Genomic DNA, 25,024 nt, shown 5'->3' with positions numbered 1-25,024 from the left:
CTTTTTTTAATTTTATTCATTTTCAGTCAGTTCAGAATTAGAATGTAAACAAGAAACTGAGTAGCGTAAGGCATAACTGATGGTTAACGTGTAAGATCTTACAGAGATGAATTCTGTTTGAGCATTGAAGGCTTATTTTGTTTTTTTTTTCATTATAATGTAACTTCTATAAATGTAGTTATAGTACATGTTCTTGTGTGCTATTAATACATGCAGCTGCCAATTCTTAATAAAACTATGTGACTATAGAAAAGATGGTGGTATTTCTTATTCTAGTAACATTTGAAACAGACTTTGTTTAAATTCTGATTTCAAGCGTTGCTAAAGAGTAGCTAAAAAGACTCCGTGAAAATTGGTTGCTAATGTAGTTTGATTGACTCTAAGTGAGAAAATAGAACAGGCAGGCTATTTATGGGATAGTGCTGTACAAACTAGAATTAAATTTCATGTTGAACTGATACAGTTTCTACTTAGTATTGCCAGGAATCATTTTCTGCAGCAAAGTATATTTGAGATATTTTGTGATTCAATTAGAGTATTAACTAATACTAACTAAGTGGACTTTTGTGAACTCATTTCTTTTGGTAGATAAGTGTTATAGTCTGAAATTTTGAGTATAATTAGAAGTAGAATTCTGATAAGTATACTGTTTATTAGTGGTATTTAGCCTCAAATATTAAACCTTGTTGCATGTTACAGAAGTTCTGGATAATTGGATTTGCTAGTGCAGAATTGTGGTCTATGACTAGAACAGGTTTTTGAGAAAGGTTTTACTTTTTAAACTTTAGGAGGTCTAATATGTAAATTTATTTAAAAACTCAGTATGTAAGTGCTGTATGAATGCTTTTAAAATGTTTTTTAAAAGTGGAATCTGAGGAAAGCACTTTTCAGTAAGGTTTTTTTCTCTTTATTACTGGTCCTGTGGTATTGGGCAACACATATAAGTATGCAAGTGATCCACAGTGAATGCAATCCAGAGTTACCATCCTCTTCTCTGCTTATTCACAGGTTCACAGATGAAGAGTCTAGAGTATTCCTGCTTGATAGGGGTAATACCAGGGATAAAGAGGCTCCAAAGGAGAAAGGATCAGAGAAAGGGAGGGCAGAGGGAGAATGGGAAGATCAGGAAGCCCTAGATTACTTTAGTGATAAAGAGTCTGGAAAACAAAAGTTTAATGATTCAGAAGGGGATGACACAGAGGAGACAGAGGATTATAGACAGTTCAGGAAGTCAGTCCTTGCAGATCAGGGTAAAAATTTTACTACTACATCTCATCGGAATACTGAGGAGGAAGGACCCAAGTACAAGTCCAAAGTTTCACTGAAAGGCAATAGAGAAAGTGATGGATTTAGAGAAGAAAAAAACTATAAACTTAAAGAGACTGGCTACGTAGTGGAAAGGCCTAGCACTGCAAAGGATAAGCACAAGGAAGACGACAAAAGTTCTGAGAGAATAACAGTAAAGAAAGAAACTCAGTCACCTGAGCAGGTAAAGTCTGAAAAGCTCAAAGACCTCTTTGATTACAGTCCCCCTCTACACAAGAATCTGGATGCACGAGAAAAGTCCACCTTCAGAGAGGAGAGCCCACTTAGGATCAAAATGATAGCCAGTGATTCTCATCGTCCTGAAGTCAAACTCAAAATGGCACCTGTTCCTCTTGATGATTCTAACAGGTAATTCCAAGTTGATGCCCAAGAAATAATCTGTGGTGATTTATTTAATATTCTAATTAATTATCTTATTTTCTGAACATACTCCCATTTCGTATTCAAACCAATGGTATATTTTGTTTGTTATGTGTGTGTTTGTTACCGATATGCTGCAGACCTGCTTCCTTGACTAAAGACAGGCTACTTGCTAGTACCCTTGTCCATTCTGTCAAGAAGGAACAAGAATTCCGATCCATCTTTGACCACATTAAGTTGCCACAGGCCAGCAAAAGCACTTCAGAGTCTTTTATTCAACACATTGTGTCCTTGGTTCATCATGTTAAAGGTATGTTTACTGTTATGAATTAAATATTTCCTGCAAATTAAAATGAACAGTTAGGCTTTAATAAATATACTCTAGGGCTAGCAAGTTTACATGGACACCATTAGAAATTTGGAAAAATAGTTTCATGGAAGAGCGATCAGTCTTGCTAGCATTAAGACCCATGGAGATATTTAATAAAAAGTGATTGAAATACCAAGTAGACTTGAAACACACTCTAAAAAATCTATATCATGATAAAACTGATAAAGATTTATTTAATGGGAAGTCTTTTTGAAATGTGTCATTGTACTTGAAGGGCAAAATGCTTACAGATGATTTTTCATTGCATGCATATGATTTATAATGTGCTCTTGCATAGATTTATAATAAAGTGAGGCCGTATTGTTACTGAATGTTATTAAGACTTCCTTTTCAATTTTTAAAGAAACCTGAAACCAGCAGAAAAACAGTATTGATTTTCTGTCTATATCTTTGTTACTTAATTTGTTGTAATACTTAGCTTTTTTAAATGATAAACTGGAAAAGAATTTATTGGAATTTTTTAAGGGAAAAAAAGTTTAAGAAATTTAAAAATGTGTTGGATGAGTGGTGCTTTTATGAATAGTCACTAATTGGGATGATAGTTGTATTTCTTTAAGTCCTGATGGTGATAAGGGTGTTCATTTCAGTTAAAGTAATGATGTTCACTTTTCACCAGTATATAATTCAAAGTTACTAATAATTTTCAAAGGTTTTAGGGTATGACTTTTTGGGCAGTTAGGTGGTTTTGTTTTTGTTATTTTCTTTCTATGTTTAAAAGGCAACTTACTGTGAAATAGGTTCTTAACCCAGGAAGCTACATGGTTGTTGGTCTTAAAAGCCATTTTTTAAAAAACGTTTGTCTTTTTATATGAGAAAACTCATTGTAATAGCTGAAACTTGTCACTAGCAAATTCTTCATGCAGTTGTTTCAAAACAGTGAATAGTTAATGAATTTCTTTTTGATTGTATTTAAACATGGTAACAAGAGTTTCGTTATTTGGCTATAACTAGGTTTGTGAGCCAGTTTATGACCATATTATGGTGGTACATAAAATATGAAACATTAACATTTTTTCTTTTTTTACCTTTTTTTGACCTGTCTCCACATTTTACAATTTATTGCTGAATTTTGAGATCAGGTTTTGATAAAATTTTTCTTTTTCTTTTTCATTTTCTTTTTTTTTTTTTTTTTTTAAAGATCTGTAGTTATGTTTCTTATTGGTATTGTGCAACCGATCTGAACAGCTCTTTCTTAATTTAGAGCTGAAAATGCCCAGTGATGTTTTCTTTTTCATTGTAACTAGGTCCTGGAATATGTTTTGAAATGGCAAAATCCATGTTTCAAAGTAAAATAGCTGTTGAAAGATACAGGCAAAGTTGAATCTTCTGTCTTCCTGGCAAAAATGGCATAAAAACTGAGTTGCTAGCTCAAATTCCTGGGTTTCATGGAATTATGATTGAGGCACTACCCTTGTAGTGGCCGTTTCAAGTTTTAATGATTGGTTATGAGACATGTGCTGGATATTGGGCGGTAAGTTGACACAGATGTATGTTGACCTGTTAAGCAGATAGCTTGCTTCGTAATGTAACATTTCATGACTTTATACGTCTTTCTATTTTACATTTACAGCGTCTCTTGAATGGTTTAAAAACTGGTATTGATAATCACTAATTTTAAAATTTAAGAGAAGGATGAGAACAATAGCAAATATGCTGTCAGGTTTGCCAAGATGCCAGATTTTTGGAATAATTAGTGTTAATTGATTTGAAGAATACTTTTTGAATTGAAATTGTACTGTTCAGTTTTTTCTTAAATCCATTTTTTTTGTTGTCAACATAGTCCTTGATGAAATAATTTTATTAGTGTACTAAAACCCAACTGTGTAGTTATTTTACTATTTTGTTTTCTGCAAATGATTACATGAAGTAACTTCATTGGTTCATATTGGCAAGGTATAAGGACATTCACTTACTGTTCCTTTTTGTTCTGTTTGAGGAAGTAGTGCATTATTGAAATCGAGTTAGAGATTCTCAGTTTTAATCTGTTTTTCTTGGATTATATGTAGTATTGACAGGGCCCTCTGAGGAACTTTGTATCAGTTACCTGTTGAGGTACAAAAAGTTAAAAGGGACAGAGTAGGAGCTCTTTGTAACACTTGATTCTCTTCTGCTAGGTTTCTTGAGTATTTTTATTTTCTTTCCACCTGCCAAATGCCCTTCTGTCACAAATGAAAATCTCTTTTGAAGTAAAGATAACTAATTGGGCAGTATTTCTCCTAAATCAACAGAGCAGTACTTCAAATCAGCTGCAGTGACCCTAAACGAGAGGTTCACTTCGTATCAGAAAGCCACCGAAGAACATAGTACCAGGCAAAAGAGCCCTGAGATACACAGGTATGTGCAGTGTTGAATGATCATATAAAAATGTTTTGATAGAAACAAACTGTTTAAACAATATAATGGAACTATGCAATCATGATATAAAATGAACTTTGGTTTTATTTCTGATTTATACCTTGAGTAAGTATATTTCCAGCCTTGAAAAGTTTGTAATTTACTGTTTCTTTTTAATTTTTAGTTCACTTGGTTTAAACAGGTTTTTAGAACTTAAAATAGTCTTAATCACTCCACAGTAAGGAATTCAATAAATACCACATTTGTTTTTTGGGAGGAAGTTGGATGCCTAGATTAGCCCTTTATTTAATTTACTTCCAGTAAGTTTGTAAAGTAAAAATGCTTGGTAACAGGTAGAACTGTTTTTCATAAGAAGAGCATGAATGTTTAAAGTAGGCAATTATGTTCACATCCTGGTTCTATAACTTCATTGCATTGTGATGAACAAGTTAGTTAATCTCTGAACAGTCGTTTTTTCCATCTACCAAATAAGGACAATAGTGCCTCTTTTGCAGAGTAGTGGTGACAGTTAGTATTGGTTATAAAGTATCTAGTGCTTTGTACATAGTAGGTAGGGTTTTGGTGGTGACTGCTGAAGAAGCTCTGAGAAGTTGCAACAGACGCTAGCTTAAAAAAGGCAAGGAAAGGCACAGCATAAAACTAATGATCACTGATGATGTCAAAATATTGGAGATATTTGAGAACAAATAACCCTATTCATGTGTTCATTGAAGATATGGAAGTATAACTGTATGATAGTTGACACTTAGGATGATAATATTCAATTTAATCAAAACATGGGTTTTTTTTACAGTTAAGTTTGTTTAAAAAGGTTAGACTTTTTTCTGTGTAAAAATATCTGAAGCACTTTTCAATGGCTATAGTCTATTAATTGTTTATTTGGAATTAGATTAATAATCTTATAATGATAAAGTTTATCTGGGAGAGAAATAACTGTCTAGTTATTTCCTTTATTCAAATGGACAGTTCTGAGGAATCTTTTGAACCATAAAGTTAATGTGACTACAAATAGATTTTATTTTACATTAAGGAGAATTGACATCTCTCCAAGTGCCCTGAGGAAGCATACTCGTTTAGCAGGGGAAGAGAGAGTTTTTAAAGAAGAAAATCAAAAGGTATGTTTTGAATGGACGTTTTTTTTTAATGTTAAGTTTAACTTAATGATATATATTAAGTATAGTTTGTGTAGACAAAATGTTTGCAGAGATCGTCTATTTTTAACTTGTAAATAAATGCATTTACGGTAGTGTATATAGTGTTCCTTCCTTAAAAGAAATTAAGCTGACAGTATACTATGTATCTAAGTAAAACCAAAGTAATTTTTAAAAATGGTAATGAAAGGAAGAAATTTGTTCTAAGTAAAGGGTGAAGAATCAAGTGGTAGGTAAAGGAAAATTATAAAAACAAATTATGGCAGGGTTTTCCTATGAAGTTTTGAGGTGAAATAGATGAGCCAGAATAAATATCCCTTGATTTATGTATGCTGAAATTAGTATTTCTAGGTTTTTCACAGCAAGAACAAGAAATCCCCATGCTACTGGTCATTTTTGATCTGGACTAAGAAACATTCTAAGAACTGATTTACAAATGAACATTTGGAATAAAAACTGTCACTATTGGAATTTTTGTGGGTTGGGGAAAAATGTTTTTAAAACTTGAGCGAAGAACCTGTGAATGTTGGGGGAGGGAGGTCTGTGAGAATAGAATGTTTTTGTAAGGGGGGACTGTGATACATTCTGATGATTTGAAATTGGTGTTTTCTAGGTAGGCTAGTCCATATGGCAGGCCATACGGGTCTAGCAGAAATGTAGGAACAAGTAGAAAAGGAGCAACTGTCCATTGTAATGGAAAGGTTGGGGACTTGGAAATGCTGCTTGGTTCCAATTTTGGCTGTAGCCAAGTATTATCTCTGTGATAACTTGGAAAATAATTAGCGTCTTGGACATTTGGTTTTCTAATCAGAAAAAAGAGACTACATGTGCTTTGCAGAGTTAAATAGTTGAGCTGTTATGAAAACATTGGCGCTTTCATTACCAGAAGCTGTTATTAATAGTTGTATTATACAAATATTTTAATAGGGCATCCTATTAACTTACCAGATACGAAATTTAGAGCTCAAAAGAAAGTGGTCGCTTTGTATGGGGCATACTGATCTTGGAAAAACAGATTCTGAAAGTTGCATACTAATCTTGGCTTTTACTTTCAATATCTTGGGTTCCATATTGGTTAATTTTGTTTTGCCAACAATTTAGTCTATCCTTGTGCTCTGACAGAGTGAGTATCTTGTTTCTTTCCTCATTATTCACCAGATTTTCATCTGGAGGAGAGAAAATAGTGATTACTTATTGATGGACAAGAGGATATGACATTGCTTTTTATCCTTCGTCTTCTAATCTGAATGAATAATTAATAAATATGTGTTATTATTTAATGTGTGTATAGTTTTGGAGTTTATAAAGTAGTTTTACTTAAATTATCTTGTTACTTGTGGGCTTGGAATACCTAAGTGAATAAGGAAGGTTTTTGCTCTTGATTAGACTTCCTTTGTTACCCAGGGAGCAAATAGGTGAGTAGTTGATAATCATTTGGAGATATATTTATACTTTCAGTTTTATGAATGCTTATGAATATCATAGCTAGATTTCCCAGAGTAAGTACTTCTTATTGTTGAATACTAGCAAGGATGTCCACATTGCTTAGCATCTTACTGATGTATAATTTTTCTTCATTCCTAGATGCCTCTTTCCATCTTCCTAAATTATATAGTATTTGAAAAAGCAATGGAACAAGAAGGAGGTGAATTGTGACCCAGTTAAACTAATGTCCGTTGCAATACCTGAATTGAGAAAGGGCAGTATATGGCCCAAAATACTGAGTACAGGATTGGGAATAATCTCTTTCTGGCTTTGTTTCTACCCTTATTCAACCTTATTTGGTTTTATTAATCATACTCCACTTGCATGTTATGGAAATTACACAATTCTTCCTTTTGAAGTGGTTTTTATTGGGTTGGTCAATTTGTTGGGAAGAGTTTGATGATAATGAGGCTTAAATAATGAGAACCATTACTTTAGGATCCCTCAACTTTGTAGGTAGAAGGCTATATAGCACAACTACAGATAGAGTATAACCTCTATCATTGTTCAACTATTTAAAAAAAAACCCTATGAAAAGGATGAGTGATGACAGTGAGGATGTGCTGAGTGGAAAAATAATTGTCATTCTACTGTACAGAGATTTTTATGGATTGCTTTGAACAAAAACCTAAAACCTATGACATTTTCAAGATAATCAGCTTTTCATAACTTCCCCAGTCCTGTTGCACTGTGTATACAAATGTTTAGTCAAAACAACCAAGCATATTTTTTTAACAAAAACTAAAACTAAGTGTGGAAGTAGTATGTTATGGTCCACTCTGTTCTGATACTAAAATGCCAGTTTAGGAACTGGCATAAAATTTGGCTATATATATATATATATATATTATTTTTTTCTTATCTCTCTCCTGAAATCTGTATTTTACATTTGTCTTTTTATAGGGAGATAAAAAATTAAGGTGTGATTCTGCTGATCTTCGGCATGACATTGATCGTCGGAGAAAAGAAAGAAGTAAAGAACGGGGGGATTCCAAGGGCTCCAGGGAATCCAGTGGATCGAGAAAGCAGGAAAAAACTCCAAAAGATTACAAGGAATACAAATCTTACAAAGATGACAGGTAATTGTTAAAACTGTGTGAGTTAGGTTTTAGCTTCTAATTAGCCTTTAATAATTGTCAGCTTAATTGCTTTCAATTTTGACTGTGTAATCGAATGTTTAAATTTAAACAATTAAAATTATTTGTTTTACAGCAAAAATGTATTTGTCTTTTACACGGCTTATGGTGGATGAGGACAAAAACTTTGGAATAGCAAGCTAACACTGAAAAAAAAAATGACAAATTAATGTGTCCTATTATCCAGGCTACATCAGGAGGTTGGACTTCAATGCAGTGCATTTCTAGAAACAGTTTGTGTAAGAACTTTGGTTCGTTATGCTTGATTCCGCACTTTTTCAACTCATAACACCCAGAGTACAAGAATTTTAAACTGATACCTAGTGGTTTAACATGGGAGAGATGGGGGGAGGAAGGACTAGTTTTTATAAAATAGCAATGTGTATTTATCTTTCAAAGTAATGTTTCCATGGATACTGTTAGCAGTGGTAAGAGTTATCGCAGGTATGACCTTTTCGGGTGTTGCATTAGAACCATATAAAATTGATCATCATAAAGTCAAATACATAGTAGGAATACTCAGTATCATAGATAATCGTTTTCTTGCTATTCATTAGGTAAATGGTGGATTTTACTCGTGTTTTTTAATTTATGACTGGTATTTGTATGTCATATGCTTTTAATTTCTATCATGGAGTTATGGCCCAGACCATACCAACTGTTCTAACCCAGGGTGTACAAACTGCAGTCATTTTGAAACTTGGCCTTAAGAACATTCTTACTTTTTCCTACTCTTCTTTTCCTTTCCTTAAAATAACAACAAAAAAGTTAAAAATATTGAAGAACTGAACCTTATTCTTGAAGTTTTCAGACTGCTAGTTTTTAACTGGCAGGCCATAGCATGTTTTTTAGTAGTTATGTAAAAAAAAAAAAAATAACTGAAGGAGAATGGAAACAGACTGTGTCAAAGTTTAGCACCCAATCATTTTAGTTATGTAATAATTTTAATAGGGGATAGTTTTTTTTTTTTTTGACTTGAAAAATATCCCTTTTATTATAAGATTCAACAGGGTCTTTTATCTTTTTTAAAGTAGCACATATTTTTTTGTTTTCTTTGTTTATTTTGCAGTAAACATAAAAGTAGAGAGCAAGATCATTCTCGATCTTCATCCTCTTCAGCATCACCTTCTTCTCCCAGTTCTCGAGAAGAAAAGGAGAGTAAGAAGGAAAGAGAAGAAGAATTTAAAACTCACCATGAACTGAAAGAATACTCAAGCTTTGGAGGAGTTAGCCGACCACGAGGAACCTTTGTAAGTAGTAGAAATACCTTTGATTGTTGGTAGGACTTTAGAGCACTGTGCATAAGGAAAGTTAAAAATACATGATTTAGACATTGTCCTGAGTCATTACTCTTAACAGTCAAGAATTAGTCTTGAAAAGTGAAATAGTATTTGATACGTCTTCATTAAGATACACCATTTAAAGGTTGGGAGGAGGGACTGGAGCTGGGATGATGCTTTCTTTGCATACAGAGTAAAAAATAAGTGTTTTTGTCTAATTTAAAAAAAATTCATATGTATATATAAACTAGATGCTTTTTTAAACTTTGGAATGAATATCTGTACATAGTGCATAAAGACCCAAGAGTCAAGTAAAGTTACTGATTTGAGATCCAGTTCTTTAATCACTTAGTTTAAGATACCTTAAAACATTAAAAAAAACCCCTAATCTCTGTATTACAACTATTTTTATTTTGCCTATTTTGCCTTCTAGTCCTTGCTTGTATGCGTGTAATCATAGAAATCATATAATTTTTCTTTTTATTCTACATAGCATACACAGTATCCCCATATTTGCATAAAATTGTTGTAATTATTAATTTAATGACTTCATAGTAGTGCATCTTCTTGACTCTTCAAGTTCTATATTCAGATTGCCACTGTAAGCAAGTATCCAGTCAATTATTAGTAGGGTTCATTAATTAGATCATTTAGGAAAGAGAAGAGCTTTGCTTATATTGTGATAGGTGTAGTTGAACACTTGGGACTCCTGTGATAATTCAAAGAATTAGACAACTCTTCTGGCTAGTAAAAGGGAAAAGAACTAACTTTTTTATTTAAAAATATTTCAGGCCATGAAAGTGCAGTCACTATGCTAATACTTAGATTGACTGCATTTCTTAACCTTTTCAACTGTCAGTAGGCAGAATTTTTTTTGCCTATAATATAAAATAGCCACCCTTTCTGTCCTCAGTGGCTATGAAATTGAGATTTAGGAAGGAAATTAGGGAATATGTTTTTTGTTACTGCAGTAAAATTAGAGTTTGCATGTAACTAAATACCTTTTGATTGCATTACTAAACAACTTTGTTAATGTTAATCAGTTTCGAATTAGAGGCAGAGGAAGAGCCAGAGGAGTTTTTGCTGGGACAAATACTGGTCCAAACAACTCAAATACTACTTTTCAAAAGAGACCGAAGGAAGAGGAATGGGATCCAGAATATACCCCAAAGAGCAAGAAGTACTTCTTGGTGGGTGTTAGAAATCTGTGTTTATTTGGTTTGCATTAATTTTCAAAGCATACTGGGTGAATACATTTGAGTACAGATATCCACTACTATGAGAAGTTTTCACCATAATGCAGGCAACCTTTTAAAAATTCATGACCCAGATGATTTGAAGTTTTGAAAACGTGGGTCCCTTTGGTCCTGTTTATACTTCATTGATAGCACCTATAGTCTGATCAGGGTAAATTAAAAATGTACCTGATTTGATAGTAGCCACATTCAGAGAAGAACATTAACATATGCTTCATATCTGTCTATAAGACGATGACTGTTATAGAAACTTCTCATTAAGATTTACCTTTCATCATCACAGCTGTCTGTTTAAATGAAAGACAAAGAGAAGAATTCTTTCACAGTACACATAATTAAGAATCTCAGGGAGGCTGTTTACTTCCATTGGAATAAAAGGAAGATAAAATTACATGTGGAAAAGTTGCTAGGTACACTAATGTGCTTGTGATACAATTCCTTCTTGAAGTAGTTTTCTAAGGGATGGAACTAGAGGTGGTGGGTCCTGAAAGAGTTTCTAGGTAATGATGGAAATTTTCTGCAGTTTGACATGGGAGAAAAGGGTCCAGCATTATAGATAATTTAGAAAATACCAAAACTCTTTGCAGAAATACTTACTTTTATCATAGCTTTTCAGAGAAGTCTGTTTCAGAGACTAGTTCTGAAGATTAGTTGTTTTGCAGAAGCAAGGAGGAAAATAATATTAGATTAATGGAATCGTGTCTTTTATTTGGCTTTTTATGAATACCGCTGAATGCCCATAACCTGTCTGCTAAGTGAGAGGAGAGAGCTATATGCTGAAGTAGATCTATATTGTTTGAAGAATGGCAATCAAAAATTAATTTCTATTTGACTCTCTTGAGTACTTTAATGACCAAGGTCTGAAAAAATTTTTAGAGTTATTATACATAATATTTACTCAATACATGCTCCTCTGAGGGGAAATTTAAACTTGTTTGAATTGTGTGAGTTGACCATGTGGACAGGGAAAGGCATTATATTTAGTTATAGGAAAGCTTAAAAGATTGATCTCCTTTTTGATTTAAGAATTTATATATTCACAGACTGCTGTTTATACTAGGTACTATGAATGCAAAAGTAAATAATGATTTCAATTCTTGGCTGGAACAAATTTAGAAACAAATGTTCTAAATACATGCGGTGAATTTCCTCCAAAGCAGGAAATGGAGGATTATTTCCAAGGAGAGAGTGCTGAGGAGAGCCTTCTTAGAGGAAGTGGGCTTGAATCTTCAGTTTAAAAGATAGGCAGGTGTACTGCAAATTGCAGGAGTGAAACATTTTGAGATAGAACTCTATGGCTAGATGGTTAGTGTAAGTTTAGTAAAATTAAGAAAAAGCAGAAGCCAAGTTGTGAAAGGCCATAATATCTTAATAAATTTGGATTTTAACCAGAGTTTAGAAAAACCATGGTTGTACAGACAGATCTGAGAGTTACTGAGTGTCGAACTAAAGGCTTAGATATTAGAAAAGTTGAGTAACATTTATGAGGACTTGTTCAGGGACCCTGTATGTAGTTGGGGGTTGGTAGTGAGATGAAGGGATCTCTCTCTAAGATCGGGAATACAGGGGAAAGAATCCAGTTTGAGGAGAAAATTAAGTTCTGTTCTCGAAGTGCCTGGGAGAAACTAAATGCAGAGTGCAATGGGTTGTTGCTAAGGCGGGTCTATAGAGAGAAAAAATTTAGGAGCCAAAGCCAGATCGCTCAGTTGGAAGAGATTAAAAGGCCACCCTGTCAAAGGTGGGGTGAGGAGTGAGTGATAGTAAAATTGCCACACTGTTCATTTAAAAAAAAAATGCTAGAAGAGGAAACCAAATGTTAAAGGTCAGAAAGTTAAGAGGGAAATGAGAGGTGAACAAGTGGATGCTAATTATTTAATACTTTGAATGTTTTACAAATACTTAATTTAGGCCAGACCTTTGTTTTTCTCTGGCATTCTTTCAGAATCTGGTGTTGTAATTTCTATCTTAAATTAGGATGTATCATTTTAGTTTGGCATTTAGGTGGTAGTTTTACTGATGAGAGGAAGAATGTGTTATTTTAAGAATTTAGCATCTTACAAGTAGCAGTAACATTTTACATGTTGCTGTTCTGGGCTATATTTAAAAACCTGCATTTCTATATAAAACATGCATTTGACAGAAACTAATGTTCACTTCTAGTGAAAATTAAAATGTTAATATATTTCTTATAAATCTATTCCCACAGTTAATTATTTTGGTTCTTAATTAATGAACCATTGAAAAATAACAGCTTTGGTTTTTACGTGGATATTTAAATTTGAAAGATTTTGCTTTTGCAAAGATATTTTATACACTGCTACTGCTAAGAATAGAAATATAAACAAAAATATTCAGAAGAGATGAGGTTGAAAACTTACAGATGTTCCCTGAGGTTCTTTCAGAATAATTTCAATCAAATATGGAACTTTGGTACTGAAGCATTAATATTTAGTAGTAATAATAACAACGTAAGATTTATTGAGCATATGTATTATCCTAGGTAGGCGCCTTTCTAAGTGTCTTACATACATAAACTTATTTCATGCTTATAAAAAATCATTTTGAGATGAGTCCTTTATTCCACTTTTACAGATGAAAAACAATGGGGTACAGAGGTTGAGCACTTGACCAAGGTTACATGCCTAGTAGAACAGGGCTCTGGATTTGAACCCATGCCTTGGGCCTGAGAGCCAGGTTCTGAAAGCACCCTACCATTCTCTCTCCAATATTGAGTAATAGTAACATTTGTTGCATTCTTTTCTCATCTCTAATCTCTGATTTATGCAAAGATATGGTAATGTTTCCAATAATAAGTACTCTAGAAGGATAGTCTATCTTAGAACCTGAAATTCTATGGAGGGGGGGTGAGTATGTGAAGAGTTGGATCAAGTAGGGAAAGTATGGAAGTGGACAGACTCTCAGTGTTGATGTTGTCTTCTGAGGAAGAGAAAAATCCCTGGTGTGGAAGGGGCCTCAGGGTAGGAGGTTTGATCAATTTTTGAAACTTGATCATTTTGTTGAGAAAAGATGAGAGGATTCAGAAGGTCTTTTTTTTTTTTTTTTTTTTTAAGATTATTTGAGAGAGAGGGCACGCCGAGCGGCAAGGGGCAGAGGGAGCAGGAGAGAGAATCTTGATCAGACTTCCCTGCTGAGCGCAGAGCCAGATGCAGGGCTCTGTCTCAGGACTCTGAGATCATGACTTGAGCCAAAATCAAGAGTTAGACGCTTAACGGACTGAGCTGCCCAGAGGCCCCCAGGTCTTGTTCTAATATGGCCTTTTTTGTTTATGTGTTTTGTGCATTGTAAATATCTCACTTATCTGACCCTTTATCATGTGAAGTAATTTTTAAAAATTGTAGTAGGACTAAAATCTTGGAAGTTAGAACTTGAGGGTTAAGAGTTCACTTAGCATGAGAATGTTGTTATTAGCTGTCTTATATGGTAATCACTTACTGCCACCAAGATACCTAGGAAATGAATTCTCTGGGTGATGGGCCTAGGGAGTAGTGGAAAGGATTAGTTTTGTGGCCTTGGGCAAGTAACGCAGTGCCTCAGTTTCTTTATATCTGAAGTGGGATTAGTAACAGTATTTTATAGGGTTCTTTGAGAATTAGATAAGTAAATACATGGAAAGTGCTCAGAACAGTGTCTTACCTTAGTAAAAATTGTTATTACTACTGTTAGAGTGCTTGCTTGTCATGCCCTCGGCTGGACGCTTGTTACAGATCATCTGTGTTCTTTCACGGCTGTCTCCCATTTTTAAAATGAGGAAGTAAAGTCACACAGCCTCTGTTTAGATTTAAACCCATGTCTCTGACTCCAAAACCTGTTTGCTTCTTCCCACAAATGGATAGAATACTGTGTAAACACCAGAAACAGACTGTAGAGTTGTTTGTGCTAATACCAAAAGAGAGCCTGAAATTATGTAGTTGTGTGGCTATGATTTTGAGTGGCAGAGTATTTTAAAATACTTTATTTCAGGTTTCTGTTGAACTTCCTGATATTCTGAAATCTACACTTCTGACATTCCTAAATTCATTCTTTATGGAGTCCTACACGTCTCGAGCTAGTCACTTTTCATCGGTTTGGTAAAGATAGATTATTGGAAATTGGTAACTGCTCTTCTGCGTGGTGTGTTATTTACGTAACTGAGCTTTGCAGTTCATGCCGTGAGGGTGATCTGTATTACATGAATTGTGTTTTGGAAAAGGTGCTTGTATCACATAATACTTATGAAAAAGTTTTCGTGACTTTTGGACAGTTGGTCAAGTATTCCGTAGGTTATGCACATTGTTTGCATTATACCTGTTGTTTCATTAAGGGGCATTATTTTGCTCTACTTTCCATTTTTTAAAAGTGACAGACTTGAGAGTTTGAGTTGGGCAGCAATTAATTAAATTACATTACAGAAGAACTTCGGCTTTTTGTTTTTGTATTTTGTAATACTCATCCACAAAATAAAGTGCTTTTCAAGTTTGCAGATTGTTTAAATTAATGGAATAATTTATAATTTGGGGAATATCTGTATTTGGATATAGTTAATGAGAAATTAAGGTTAAAATAATAGCTAAAAGTAATAAAAAGCTATAGTACTTCATGTTGGTAAAGAAGATTCAAGTTGAGGTATTATTCTAGGGACCATGTGGTCATGAATTGGCATGTGAAATTCTCTAGCTTAGAAGATTGATGTGTAATGTACATCAAGTTTTAAATCTCAGTAAGATTTTAAAATCTATTCCAATATGTAAGGTGTAATTCATACCACTTATTTTATTTAACAGATTTTATAGTGTTGTAATGATATTTCTATGACTTTTTAATGTTTTATGACTGGTAATTTTTGGGGGACATTATTGGTTATTTTATCTCATTTACATATAGTATGTTAGCCAGTGGACTTAGATTGAAATAATGGAATGCAAAAAAGTCAAAATTTTGGAAGTTGGCAGTAATTTAGCAGTTGAAATTCTCCAAAAAATCTGACAGCTCTCAATGCTTGGGTTATAAAGCAGTAATTATTTGCTTTCACAATGGAAAATATTTTTGCCGAAAACTTCAGTGTTACTGGCTTTGGTTTAATGTGTTTTAGAACATTACCAATCTTACATACCCTAGTCTTCAGAAGATTTATACCATGACTTAAGATAGGGGATGTGATCATTTTCCTTATAAGAAAGACATTTTAGTGATGATTGTTTTTAACCTCTCTGTAGCATGATGACAGAGATGATGGTGTGGATTATTGGGCCAAAAGAGGAAGAGGTCGTGGTACTTTTCAACGTGGCAGAGGGCGCTTTAACTTCAAAAAATCAGGTAGCAGTCCAAAATGGACTCATGACAAATACCAAGGGGACGGGATTGTTGAAGATGAAGAAGAGACCATGGAAAATAATGAAGAAAAGAAGGACAGACGCAAAGAAGAAAAGGTAGAAAATTTCAGCTTGTTAGTGATTCTGACACGGTTTGGTGGGCTAATTAATTTTTTCGTTTTGAGGGACAGTGATTATTATGGATCATTTTCACTCTCCACATTTTTGCTAATCTTCTCTCTCTCTCTCTCTCTCTTATTTTAGGAATAGTAAATCTGGAGTGAGATTGCAACAGAGAGCAGAACTTGCACCCACCATTTTTTACCTGATTTTTGTTTTCAAATAAGAATGTAAGCATTTTACTTAAATTTTACTGTTTGCAAGTAGTCAATAGAGATTTTGTTTTAAGTCTTCAAATATCTTGAAAAATAGTAGACTGTATGTTGAAAATTGTACTGAAATAAAGTAGAAAATTGTTACGTACCATATTTGTAACTATCAACTTTTAAAAAATACTTTTACTGTTTTTGTTACATGCATTGTAATTCGCTTTGTCTATAAGATATGGTCAAGTACAGCTCTGTGAAAGTTCTGATTCTCTTCCTTCCCTGTTTGTTAATGTTTATTCTGAAGTAAACGTTAGCTCTACATACAAATCCCTGAACAGAAGTTGTTTATAGAGACCACACTAATTATTTTAACTGTATACATCTGTTTAACATTCTCCTTAATTCAAACACACTACATTGTAGGGTGACTAATTTTTGAGGTGTACCACAGAAAAGGTTTTTACTTTGGTAAACTAAGTTAGTTTAACATGTCAGCAGATGTTTAAGAGAAAATAAAAAAAAAAAGCTTTACCAATAGCTAAAAAGTACAAGCTATTAAAAGATCCAAAAGTATGAGATTTTTTTTGTTTTTTAAACTGAAAGCAAGCAGTGGCCTATAAAAACTATTCTTAGGATCCTTTACTTTCTGGGCTCAAAATTCAATGTTCTCTTTCTCTTCTAATTTGAAAGTTTGAGTCATGGTCTTAGGTATCAGTTAATCTTTTTGAGAGAGGAGCTGGTCTGTAACAATACAAATAAAAAGTCCATTCCTACCAAATGTATTACCTTAAAAAAGTAAAACAGAACAAAACCTGTAATCCCGGTCTTGGTATGGAAGAGGATTATCCTGCAGAATAACTTGATACATTAGAAGGATGTACCTGATTTCATATCTTACATATTTATTTGAGCTTCTGGATAGCTGAAACATTAGTTTGTAGTCTAACCGTAAGGAAAAATAGGCAAACCAAAACATTTGTTCATTAGTAGTATTTTAAGTAACTTGTTTTTCAATAAAAAGTTTTGACAGGAAGTTTGTTGCAACATTGGTCTAACTTGGTTTTACTTTTTTCCCTATTTCAGTTGCAGTTTATAAAATGGCTTTTTCTTTTTCTTCCCAAGGGTTCTATTCTTCAGGTAGATAATCTTTCAGATGTGAATAACCTGTATGTTTATGCTGATCGCTCTTAAGATGAAAATCGGAAATAGTAAATTTCAGTGTTAAGTTTGTATTGTCTGCTCATTGATAGTCAAATTTCATTTGTTAATTCAGCAACCAAATTATCTGTATATGTTTGCACTAGTAATGCTTATTCTGTTAGTGTAAACTTTCAGAGATCTTAAGTACATGGATCTTTCATCCTCACTTGATGATTTGCAGTGCTCCTAGCACCTTGATTGCAGCCAGGGGCATTTGCTAAGAATTGTAAGAGGGAAAAATACGAGAACAAAACTCAATATATGTGATGTGTATGGCCCTGGGATCTTTAGTATTGCATGATTCTCCTATTTTGTCTTTTCTGAAATTGTTAACAGAGCAGAGGAAATACTGTCAAAGCAAGTTTGTATTGCATTAATCAGGACACAGCTAATATTCTCCTAGTCAGAATGATACTTAATTATATGCTAAAGCAACATGGATTTAATCTTCAACACAGGAGAATTTTCACAACCATTTTATTTTATACAGATAATTTAGCTTTTATTTTAACAATTATTTGGTTAGATACTGAATCTCTGTGCATGACTGTAAATGTGCAGTTTTGTTTTTCCACTTAAGACAATAGGAGAACGGGAATTTGCTGAGAAATTATTTAATAGGGAGTGGGAGTAAAGCTCCCTAAGTCCTATCAGCAAGTTATACTTTAAGTGCAAATGCATTGCTTTAATCCAAATAGATAAATGATTTGGTTACTTTTATTCTATTAAACAAAATTGAGGAAAGGATTATACAAGAATTTAGTGGGAAGCATGATAGAACTCTGCAGTAGGATGCCATTGTGGATGTTACCTTTTTCAGAGCCAAGCATATGAAAGCCTATGTTGTGTTTTTTAAAGCCACAATTTAACTCTACACTTCACAACATATCGTAAAGCTGAATGGTTCCTCTTGGTAAGGAATTTTGTTAACAAATGCCAGAAAAATAATAACTCTGATACCTGCATTAACAGACTTCCTTTGCCTAGAGAAGGAAAATAAAAGTGAACCAAAGGATATTTCCAGGAAGGATTAAGAAAGCTGTTTAAGAAGGCCATGACTCAGTCCTAGGTGTGTATACCTTTCAACATCTTAGGAATTTTAATATAAAATAGCAAAATATGTTTTTCCAGTTGCATCCAACTTTAAGGAATTACTATTTGTTCCCTTTTGTCACAGTTAAAATCAAGTGTTGGGAATTAAATTATAATTTGAGTAAAAATACTACCCAATACGAATGAATGTAGATGGCTAAACGATTCTTACTCAGTGTGATGTATATTGCAACAGGGACCCTTGTAAATTGTCATATGCCAATAAAATGTCATAAGTGGTAATAGCCGTTGTTTGTTTACCTGATTTTGAGACTATTTCTGTGTCTGTTCTATACAACTGATTTCTATGGCCTATTATAGAGTTTAGAATACCACCTCCTCTGTTGGTAAAATTACTGGTATGTTGTGGCTTTTGGGGGGCTGATAAATACTTTAGAAAACTTCTCAAACCCCATTTACTGTTTTTTTGTTTTCCCTGGGAAAAATGGGGAAATTTTATAGTGGATAATTCTATTATTAAGGATTCAGGAATTCCAGATTTCTGGTCTAGTCTTCTAGTTCTTGTGGTAATACAGGAACTTGTTAGCCATAATACTACAAAGAATCAGCATTACTTCTCTTCTTTTTAAAAACTGTAGTAGTCATTAAAGAGGTTGGATTTTGTTTTGTTAGGCTTGTTCATTTTGAGTAGGGTCTGGTATAATTCTTACTGTGCCCCTCTTAGAAATTATTTGAAATATAAAGTGGACCATTCTGTCAACTTCAAACAAAAGGATTTCACAGAAATTTGTGTCCTAAAGCAGTTCTATTTTGCCTAATAAAATGACAAATTATCCCTTTAAAACTTTGTTAGACAAATAAGAGCTTTGTGTGGATGCTTAACGTATTATACTGGGTAGTTTTAATGTTATATACCTGTTTCCTACATTATAAGTATGCTTATTTATTAGGGACCTTTAACTCTTTTTGCTCTAAAGTTTACATGGTTTTTTTCCTTTTTCTTTTTGGGTTTCAACTGGAATCCCTTTGGGAGTATTTGTTTCACATGGAACCATGTTATTTCACATTTAGAGAAGTACAGAGACCTGTTTCAATTTATGAAGTTGCTAAGTAGGGAAGGCAATTGGAGAAATAAAATTTATTGTCATGGGATTGTGTTTGACTGGACTTAGTTTCTGAGCAGTAGATCTTGATATATCCTTTAACAAAATTTTAAAATATTATTTACCATACATTAAGGGTTATCAAATATTATTGAAACCATTGTTAAGTCTGAATGTCAAGGGTCTAATTTCTAATTGTTCAGTTCATTGATGTAGGTACTAAAAATTAGGAGCCCATGTTAATGAGTTTTAAGTCAACAAGATTACTCAGTTTCTTAGAATCCAGGAATATATGGAAATTAGTTGTAATCCATTGTCTTCCTCAAGAGCTTTAGCGATTGTGTAGATTGATAAGCTGTTCTCCTTAGGTTTCTCAGATATTCAGTAATGATTAGTGTGTGTCAACTATGCAAATGAAGCCAAAGTTGTACATTTAATTAAGTCTTCTAGTTCTCTTTTATATTGGTATGTTACCTTTTAACTTTAGCCTTTAAAAATGGATCCCACTGGTTAAAAAAAGAACACAGGCATTAGGATGGTGCTTCACTACTAAGAATCTCAAATAATGTGCCTTATTTGTAATGATCTCTGCATAAGAAAAATATTTTTCCTACAGACATTTTAGCTGTTTTGCCACAGTGAACTGATTTCCTGCACTCTTAAAATGCGGAGATAGGGGCGCCTAGGTGGCTCGGTCATTAAGCGTCTGCCTTCAGTTTAGGGCCTAATCTCAGGGTCCTGGGATTGAGCCCCGCATTGGGCTCCCTGCTCTGCTGGGAGCCTGCTGCTTCCTCTCCCACTCCCCCTGCTTGTGTTCCTTCTCTCACTGTTTCTCTCTCTCTCTGTCAAATAAATAAAATCTTTAAAAAAAAAAATGTGGAAGATAATCTTGATTCTTGCAAGTAGAAGAGGGTTGGTCTCCTAAGAATCAGAATCAGATTTTTCTTAGTAATGTCTTGGGGCTGCTCGACTTCTCGATGAGCACTCCTTTTAGTAAAAGTAGATGATAATTAAGTACACCTTAAAATTAGGTGACTTGGAAGGACTTCTCTTCTTGGTACTGTCATCGTAATTGGTGAATTTCATGGAATGTGTAAAGCCGCAGAAAAAGAATACTATTCTCATCTTCCAGAATAGTTGTTTATTTGCTACCTTATCTGGCCGTTGACTATGGAAGGTCATAATAATGTACCAAAAAGGGAAAACTTACAAATTTTTTATTAGGGTACATCTAAAGCTGCCTTGAGGGGAATGTTAAGTACACTTTGAATTTTTTGGAAGAAACTGAATATCATCACCAAATGTAAGCATGAAAAGAAAGTTGTAATAAAATACCAAATTTAATTGGTTAATGTCGGTATATGGTTATAGTCTATGCATACATTTGGTGATAATACTCATATTTCAAAATCAAAGTGTTGTCTACTTTTAACCCGTATAATATTGTGGTAAAGATAGCTCAGCTGCTGCAGTAGACATCTAATTTGGACTCTTGACCCTTAAATTTCATCTGTTGTCATCTAAAGGGATGTTTTCCAGTTTTAAAATTAATGTCATTTTTAGGTTGAAACCCTTCAGTGTCTTCCCCTTGCCTAAACTGTTAGGCAAGATGAACAATGTGAGCTGGTTTTTTGCCTTTGTGCCTTACCCACTGTTGCTCACTTACCTATCTTAAAATCTTACACGCTGGCAAAAATTCCAAATTCTTTTTTTGTACTCATTGAATGTAGCACATTCTTTTAGGCTAGCAACTCATTCCATTTAAATGTCTTCCTTTCCCAGAATATATGTGTTTCGTTTTGAGCATTGTGCATTGTGTATGCCATACATAGTATAGGTATGAAATAAATGCTCCTTGAATGTATAGTGAAAGCATGATATAATTGTGTATGTATAGAGGTTTGACTGGTATTAGCCAATTTGTTTTATGGCTGTCACTAAAACCTAATACAGTCTAAGCTGCCTTAAAATGTGCTGAATAGAAGAGATTTCAGATTGTAGTGAATAGAGGAGTTAGATCATTAATCTTTTTATACATGGTTCATGTCACTCTTGTGTATTGTTTTGGAGTATCATGTTTTTAAGAGTAAACAATATGTTTAAAGGAAGAGGAACCAGGAGCTTGAGGTTTGAAATAGTGTCATGTGAATAAATTGGAAAAGGAATGTTTACTGTAGAGGAATGGTAACTGAGATGGGTTCTTGATGGAGAAGGTATGTTTACTGTAGTATAGAGTAATGATGACTGGGGTGGGTCCTTGATAGCAGTCCTCAAGTATTTAAAGGGTTTTCCCTTAAAAAAGGAAATAGAGTCAAATTCAAATTCCGTATGACCAGGAAGGACATTTTATATTACTTTGTCCTGCCTCATTTTAACATGTTCCATATTTAGAGGACAGAACCAGAACCATATAGGGTACATAGACTGTTATTGACTCAATGAGCTAATATTTGACAGCTAGGTTTTTTTTTTTTTTTAAGATTTTATTTATTTATTTGACAGAGAGACAGCCAGTGAGAGAGGGAACACAAGCAGGAGGAGTGGGAGGGGAAGATGTAGGCTCTCAGCGGAGCAGGGAGCCCGATGCGGGGCTTGATCCCAGGACCCTGGGATCACTCCCTGAGCCGAAGGCAGACACTTAATGACTGAGCCACCCAGGCGCCCCTAGGTTTTTTTTTTTTTTTAATTTGTTTTATTTGAGAGAGATTGAGTGTGCGTGCGTGTGTATGAGCGGGGGAGGGGTAGAGGGAGAGAATTTCATGCAGGACCCCCCCCCCCCGCGCCCCCCCCCAGCATGGAGCCCCTTACCAGACTCAATCTCAGGACCCCTGAGATCATGACCTGAGCCGAAATCAAGAGTTAGATGCTTAACCTTAACCAAATGAGCAGCCCAGGTGCCCTGACAAGTAGAGCAGCTAGCTTGTGAAAAGCCAGTTTTCTGTTTAAAGAAGTACAGAGAATCTGGATCTCTTTGTCAGGAATGCTGTGCTGCCTGAACCTAAACTTTTTCCCTAGTGTTCTAGATTACGTAATTCAAGATTAAGAGTTCCCTTTTACTCTCAGGTGCTTGCTTTATTAAATTGTATCTTATCAGCTGAAGTTACCAGTGATAATTAAAAGGAAATACTGCATGTTGCTACATTTTTTCAGTGTTCTGATAGGAATGAGCTTAGATTGGTTTTTAAGACTGACGCCATACTCTTTATATATGTTAAATCTTTGGATGGCAAATAACTTGTTAGCTGTAAGATCATCCAAATCAGTCACTTGGAATTTTTATGATGTAGACTATTTTTATTCCTATTACTTGGGGCCATGACAGTATTGAAAATTATGAGTTGATAATTGGTAAAAATTGAAAAGGGCTAAATGCAAACCGTTGCACTGGTGTATAGCTGACTGACTGGGTGATCCAGAAGCAGAATAAGACTGGAAGGGCATCCTTTAACTATTTTTTCCTGTGTTCTAGGTTTTAACCAGCTCTTTTTAAGTGATTGACAAGAGTCAAGGCATATCTACTTGAGAACATATGATTGTATCAGGAAACAGGTTACAGAATCTATGAAGTCCTATGAATCTTCTAAAAAAAATGGAACCAGAAAAATCAAGCAGCAGTTCACCTTTATGCTTTTAGAGAGGTCTAGCTGTAGTAGACTATTTTTGTTCAAAATAGAATCAGTAATTGTAGACACATAAGACCTTTGGATTCAAGTACTAAGCATAACTTAGATTTTCTTTTAATGAAATTATTTAAGGGTTCAGATAAAAAGAAATCCTGCTTTTAGGACTATAAATATTTAGATTTTATAATTTTAATATATCACTACAAGTAAATAGCAATTTATAGTGTACAGATATTACTGTAGTATTGATACATAGTAGACGTTGAAATACAGTTAGCAGGTCTTAACTGTTTTAACTATTTTAATTGTCCAAGACAAAATGAGATTTTCAGCAGAGTTTAATTTGAAATATTTTAATATCAAGGAAAATCTTGGTCTTAATTGCTCAAATATTTAAAATTTTTGAATAAATGTAAAGGTTTATTTAATTTTAAAAGGTGTGTAATCTTTTAAATAGCACTGGTTGGTTTAAATGTACTGCTTTGGTACTACCCCTGAAAGGCTTCAATCATAAGCAGAACAGAAGGGAAAAGGGCCTAAGTATTTTTCTTTTTGAAATGCGATATTTAAATGAATTTTCTGGGTGGGTGCATCCCAATCTGGAGATCACATTTTCATGAGACCCTATGGTTAAGGTTGGAGAGGCTATTTCCTCCTTTGATAGAATGTTAACTTGTATTCTGTCCCACTACTTAAGATAATTATAGTAATTTGAATTCACCTATCACCAGAAACTTAAACTTGTGACACAGGCTAATGGGGTTCTGCTAGGCAGTTGGCAAGATTGAGTACACACATCTTTCTAGTCTTGGTCCAAACCAGCCCTTGGCCTCTCTCCTTTCGTTTATTCAGTGAAAAAGTATGCCTGGCATTGGGTGTAAAGATGAATAAAAAATTCTTGGTGTTGGGGATCCAGAACATAGCATGATGATTAACTATAGTGTATTAGTAGTCAGGAAAATGGAAAAATACATTTGGATGGCAAAACCAAATACCTATGAATAGCATTTTCAATTAAACTAGGTAATGAACCTCCAAATAGCAGATGGGGAAAACCACCAACCTGCCTGGTACTGGTTTCTGTGTGAATAGAAGGAAGAATTGAGGTAGCTTCTGAAAGACTTGAGAAAAGCAGAATCTCAAATTAGTCAACTGAAACTTGGACTTTTTGTCCTCTCCCTTGTGAATGCAAGGTATGCACAGTAAGGATTGGAGAGACTGGAGCGGTTTACCCCAATGAACTCTCAAACCAGACCTGTCAAGACAAAACCCCCTTTTAAGGACAGGACTCCCATACTGAGGAGAAAGTACTCAAGTGGAATCGTTGAATAGGGTAGAGGCAATAGAGAGGGCTTGGGTCAAACTGGGGGAAGGGAACTCAACCAGGAAAATCTTACAAATCACACCACCATATTTCTGAACATTACTCAAAAACAACAGAAAAGATAACTGTAAAGTTTAAGCTTTCCTGAGTCCTGTGTCCTTTTAAATGGCCAAGGAAATAATTTCATGTAAATGTGAGCAAGTGGAAAATATTAATGTCAAATCTCACTAAAGGTTATCAAGATATAGTATGTATGAATGCTTAGTAAACATAAAATGGAGAAAGATCTCTGAAGAACGTGAGGGTTAAGTTGTCAGCAAAGCATTCATGGAGGGTGTAGCAT

General features: G+C 34.2%; 1 protein-coding gene across 5 annotated transcripts in view; it reads left to right on the top strand.

Moving 5' to 3' along the window:
- BCLAF1 (BCL2 associated transcription factor 1) overlaps nt 1-18,913 on the top strand; it is a 29,334-nt gene extending 10,421 nt beyond the window's left edge. For 2 of the 5 annotated variants that reach the window (XM_045814708.2, XM_045814707.2), the window contains exons 5-13: nt 1,009-1,674; nt 1,827-1,996; nt 4,306-4,411; nt 5,463-5,547; nt 7,972-8,147; nt 9,274-9,454; nt 10,528-10,674; nt 15,954-16,166; nt 16,314-18,913. In XM_045814708.2, the coding sequence (XP_045670664.1) occupies nt 1,009-1,674; nt 1,827-1,996; nt 4,306-4,411; nt 5,463-5,547; nt 7,972-8,147; nt 9,274-9,454; nt 10,528-10,674; nt 15,954-16,166; nt 16,314-16,319 (1,750 nt within the window). In that variant the 3' untranslated portion in view covers nt 16,320-18,913. Of the gene's footprint in view, nt 1-1,008; nt 1,675-1,826; nt 1,997-4,305; nt 4,412-5,462; nt 5,548-7,971; nt 8,148-8,280; nt 8,444-9,273; nt 9,455-10,527; nt 10,675-15,953; nt 16,167-16,313 lie in introns of those variants that run through there. The other 3 variants (XM_045814711.2, XM_045814710.2, XR_006782854.2) reach the window with 2 other exon arrangements.
- The last annotated feature ends 6,111 nt before the right edge of the window (nt 18,914-25,024 follow it).

The sequence above is a fragment of the Ursus americanus genome, chromosome 11, assembly GCF_024610735.1.
Source record: "Ursus americanus isolate L20-20 chromosome 11, mUrsAme1.1.p, whole genome shotgun sequence".
NCBI classification, from domain to species: domain Eukaryota; kingdom Metazoa; phylum Chordata; class Mammalia; order Carnivora; family Ursidae; genus Ursus; species Ursus americanus.
This window is presented reverse-complemented; position numbering and strand designations above follow the sequence as displayed.